This window comes from Lactuca serriola, chromosome 5 (genome assembly GCF_051521515.1).
Source record: "Lactuca serriola cultivar US96UC23 chromosome 5, Lser_US96UC23_V15, whole genome shotgun sequence".
In the NCBI taxonomy this organism is placed as follows: Eukaryota; Viridiplantae; Streptophyta; class Magnoliopsida; order Asterales; family Asteraceae; genus Lactuca; species Lactuca serriola.
In genome coordinates, this window is record NC_136412.1 from 260,426,711 (window position 1) to 260,431,296 (window position 4,586).

Consider the following 4,586-nt stretch of genomic DNA (forward strand, 5'->3'; position numbering starts at 1 on the left):
TGTTGGGTGCCAAATAGCATGGTCCAAGCATCATCTCGATGACTGTTTTCCTGATCTTCCTTCACATCTTATGATCATTTTTCCTTTTTAACATTATTAGTATTTTGTATTTCTATCATGATGAAGAACTTTTTGTCTTGTTCTTTTCCCACTCAACTTTTTATTTCAACTAGTTCTAATTTTTTTTTTTTTTTTTTTTTTGCTTTTATTCAGGCTGGATTTTTTCAAGTACCTGATTCTGATAGGCTAGGTTCTTTCTTAGGCTGGATTTATTCAGGCTGGATTTGTTCAAGTACCTGGCCATATATATTCTAGCAAAGTCGGTATGCATTATTTAAGCCAAATAATTATGTTTGGAAGAAGATCCCAGCGTGCATTTTAATGCCATGGTGAAGCTGATTTTAAAATAATATTAAAATTTTCTTTTACTTTCTTTATTCTAGTTATTTATTTTTGATTATGAATTTGGATGTGATTACAGGGTGAGGCATTAGTAATAACTAAAATGAACCAAGGAAAAAGCTAAACAACCTGAAATAGGGATCCAGCCATGAACCAGACAGTGTCAAGCTCATTATACTCTTTTCTGATGCCTTCTGCTCTTTCAACAACTTCAGCCTGATAGGAGGGATGTATGTGTAATGTGTTTGTTATATTCAACAACACAGGGGTGTCTATTCTTAAATTCAAAACTTAGGATAGGAACATATATATACCTTTATTGGACTTCCTGTAGATAATTGAGCTCAGATTCAGACCATAAGAGTGGTAATTCAACAGCTAGCTGTCCCTTTCCACATTGACGATCAAGCTCTTTTATATATGGGTACCAGAAAGATTTTCTTACAGGAAGCAGGGGGTCTTTCATATCAACATGAAAAGTACCATGTTCCAATCATCCATACAGATATAAGAACTAGCAACATTCTACTTGATAGAGAATTGCAGCAAAAAATAGCAAATTTTGGGCTTATAAGACTATTACCAGAAGATACGACTCATCTTAGCACAAAATTCTCAGGGACTTTATATGTTTAAAAGTACATATAACTTAACTACTAATTCAATTTGATTAAAGTAAATTTTCAATAACCAATGTTAAATCTTTGCAGGAATAGTGGTTATGTAGCACCTGAACATTTTTGCCATTATTTGTAGGACTATAGCTGTTCACTTCACCAACCCATTCCATGTCAGCACACGTGTAGCAGATAAATGCAGTGATGGCACCTTGCTTTGGCAGGTATATTGATCTCAAGTCTTGTTAGGGTTAAATGCAAATAATAATAATAATAATAATAATAATTTACTCACATTCCCAGGTGATACTCCACTCACAAGTGAAGGCTAACTTAACCATACACGATTCTTGGCTGGACCTAAAAGACGGTTTTACCCTTGCTGGTGAAAGTCAAAGTAATGGAAGACCAACATCCGCCTTCTTTCCACTTGTAGTTCCTTCTACATCAAGAGCTGGAATCTTGTTCACTATATCCCTACCCACAAATGGCAAGCATTATTTTATTTCTCATTTTATCACTCATCTTTAGAAAAAATAATCAATCTCTCTTTTTTTTTTTACAGATGAAGCGAAAGATATGAATCCTGATAGTGATACGATATTAAATATAAAATATAAAATATCTGGGGATAGAAATCATGGATCGCATACTCCTATGTTTGAGGATGAGTCTTCACAGATGTTGACTTTTAAGAGTGCTCTTGTTTTACAAAGACCAGTGTTGGAACCTTGTTTGGCAGTTGGTTTTCTTCCCCTTCCTCCAGAAGGCCTTAGAGTCGGCCAGCTTTTTACTATGAAGTGGCGAGTTGAAAGGTTGAAGTATCTCGAGGACGAACAATACGTAAGTTTCTAAAATTTTTACTTTTTTTTTTGGCAATAAAAAAGTAAAAATGACTTAAATGTTAAATCATATATTTGATTTGCGAACAGGATGAGGTAGTATATGAAATAAACGCAAATTCTGAAAACTGGATGATTGCTGGGAGGAAGCGAGGCCATGCACCTCTCTCCACAAAGCAAGGTACTACTAACCTTTTATAATCCAAATCCTCTTTCAATATCTCAACATTTAATAAATTAATAAATTTTATATCTTGATTTCGAAACCTTGTTGTCTAAAAATAAACTTAATGTATACAGGTTCACGAATAGAGATTTCAATCCTATGCGTGCCATTGGTTGCTCGGTACATGCGGCCCCCACAACTGGAGTTACCGGACATTGGTGAGGGTAATATTAGTTGCAACCCAGCTGGGCCCCACTTGGTCTGTGTTTCCCCTCCACCTCTCAGCTCCTCCTTCTGTATTCCCATTCCCATTCCTGCCTAGAGATGAAATCGTGACTTTTGTAGGTGCTTTGGTGTGGTGGTCCTAGAAATCATTAGTGGAAAGAGATACAAGGATGTTGACTACCAATTAGTCACTCAAAATCTCCTTGATCATGTAAGTATCTCATAATTAAGGGTTGGTTCATTCAACCCATTCTTTTCATTTATGGTTTTAATGATGAAGGTATCTCAAACACTCAATGATTTATTTTGTATTCAGTGAGACCTTAAGCTTAGGTGAGAAGTTCTTACTAGCCTTTCTGTTGTTATGTGTATGATAGGCACAGGATCTACATGAGAGTGGAGCGCATCTGAATTTAATGGATGAGAAACTAGATCCTAGTGAATATGCAGTAGAACATGTTGTGGAGATCATCAAGATAGCATTGATGTGCACTCAACCACCATCAACTAGACCTACAACTTCTGAAGTGGTTATATGCTTTTAAGTGAAAAATCTCTTCACTTATGTATGTATGTATGTATGTAGGTATGTATGTATGTATGTATGTATGTATGTATGTATGATTTTTATTAATACCTTATGTATATATATATATATATATATATATATATATATATATATATATATATATATATATATATGCAGGAATGGGAAGGATTGAATTGATGGGAACTGAATCAAGAGCTGTAGGGGGTCTTGAATTTTTACACAAGTAAGTTATGGTTTGCTTTTTTTTTTGGTTTATAAGAAAGGGGCTAGGGGTAAAATTGTCATTTTACTAACGGTGCGAGTAAGAGGGACCAAAATCACAACAAAGTGAAACAACAAGGACTAGAAGGTCAACTAAAGTCTTGCCTTTTGAAGGATCAAAGTTTTCAGTTGAACCAACTACAATTGTTAGTCCCTAAATATAGATTTCTTTTTTCTTTTCGTCCCTACAGTTTCCTTTTTGCATATTTGGCCTCTTCTCCAACGAAAATGACTATTTTTGGGTCCAAAGTGGAAAAAATCAGCTATACTCAAGGACCAAAACCTTTACAAGAACCTCAAAAATAAGGACCAAAATTGAAACACAACTTTTCATTACAAGGGTAAACATGTCATTTTCTAATCCAAACTTTTTTCCTTTATGTAAATATAAAAATATATATTTTGCCCTCCCTGAAACAAACCTCAACAAGATGAAGATTGGAAGCACGGTTGAGGACAAAAGCAAACTCACAATTGTATTGTCTCATAGTTTTCTCAAAAGCTTCTTTAATGCTCACAACCTGCATGTTAATCAATTTTTATAGCATGCTCACAACGTATCTAGAAGTTTTGGAGGAAACGAGACACAAGCAAAAATAAATAAGCATGCTTATTTATTTAATTTACAATTTACAATACAATTGATAGATATATGAATCCATATGTTACTTAATTTTGTTCTTTTTTATTTTTAATATGTGCAGCATAGGGAGACATCAATGTCCTTCAAAACTATAGATGATGTCCAAGTCTTACTCTATGCAGTAAGTATTAAAGAAATCGCAATGGACTTTCATTCATTTGTTTCATATTTTTTTCACATTTCTCTAATGATATTTTTCCTTGAGTCATAGAATGATTGGCTCATATCTTGTTTTTTGATATTTATACGCAGTTTTTTTCTTACGTCGGTGGTGGCGAAGTTCAAGATTAAGGGAGACTTGTAATCATGTTTGGCTTTCCTTTCCGGTAAGAAACAGAGTTGTATGATTATTTGTTAGTTTTATAGGAATGTATAACACATGTTAGCAATGTATTATTTTTGTTTAACATTTGAATGATTTTTTGTATGACATTATAATTTGTGCAATTTATTTTATATTATGCAATGGATTGTATTTTTTGTATATGGTATTTTATTTCTGTTATAAGAAATTAAATGAAAATTTAATTTAAAAATTAATAAATATATAAATTTTTTTTTTAAACATTTAAATTTACGATACGCAAAAATGTATGTCATCTTCATTTATGACATGGCCTTTCTTGACAGGGGCTTTCTTGATACGCATTGCGTGTCATTAACACGCGCGTCGTAAAGTTACGACACGCGAATGCGTGTCGTCTTCCTTTATGACAGGGTCTTCCTTGATACGCATTGTGTGTCGTAACCGCGCGTCGTAAATGCGCGTCGTCTATAGACGACGCGCAAAAGCGCGTCGTCTCTCTTTATGACAGGGCCTTCCTTGACACGCATTAGCGCGTCGTCTGAGCGTTTTACGACGCGCAATGAGCGTCGTAAA

At 34.3% G+C, this 4,586-nt stretch overlaps 1 protein-coding gene and 1 long non-coding RNA gene across 2 annotated transcripts; both read left to right on the forward strand.

The window, feature by feature from the left end:
* Window positions 1–1,314: 1,314 nt before the first annotated feature.
* On the forward strand, window positions 1,315–2,395 carry LOC145051591 (trafficking protein particle complex II-specific subunit 130 homolog). The gene is made up of 4 exons (XM_078999488.1): window positions 1,315–1,509; window positions 1,585–1,862; window positions 1,952–2,042; window positions 2,162–2,395. The coding sequence occupies exons 2-4, from the start codon at window positions 1,599–1,601 to the stop codon at window positions 2,347–2,349; spliced, it is 543 nt and encodes a 180-aa protein (XP_078855614.1). The 5' UTR covers window positions 1,315–1,509; window positions 1,585–1,598; the 3' UTR covers window positions 2,350–2,395.
* Window positions 2,396–2,649: 254 nt separating this feature from the next.
* On the forward strand, window positions 2,650–3,813 carry LOC145051623 (uncharacterized). Its single transcript, XR_013683737.1, has 3 exons — window positions 2,650–2,838; window positions 2,959–3,025; window positions 3,768–3,813. It is a non-coding gene; the product is annotated as an uncharacterized LOC145051623 (long non-coding RNA).
* Window positions 3,814–4,586: the final 773 nt, after the last annotated feature.

Excerpts from the sequence above, each read along its gene's own strand:
- LOC145051591 (XM_078999488.1), top strand. The coding sequence starts at position 1,599 with ATGAATCCTGATAGTGATACGATATTAAATATAAAATATAAAATATCT. Across the intron at positions 1,863-1,951 it reads ATCTCGAGGACGAACAATAC|GATGAGGTAGTATATGAAAT; the intron begins GTAAGTTTCTAA and ends ATTTGCGAACAG. Across the intron at positions 2,043-2,161 it reads ACCTCTCTCCACAAAGCAAG|GTTCACGAATAGAGATTTCA; the intron begins GTACTACTAACC and ends TAATGTATACAG.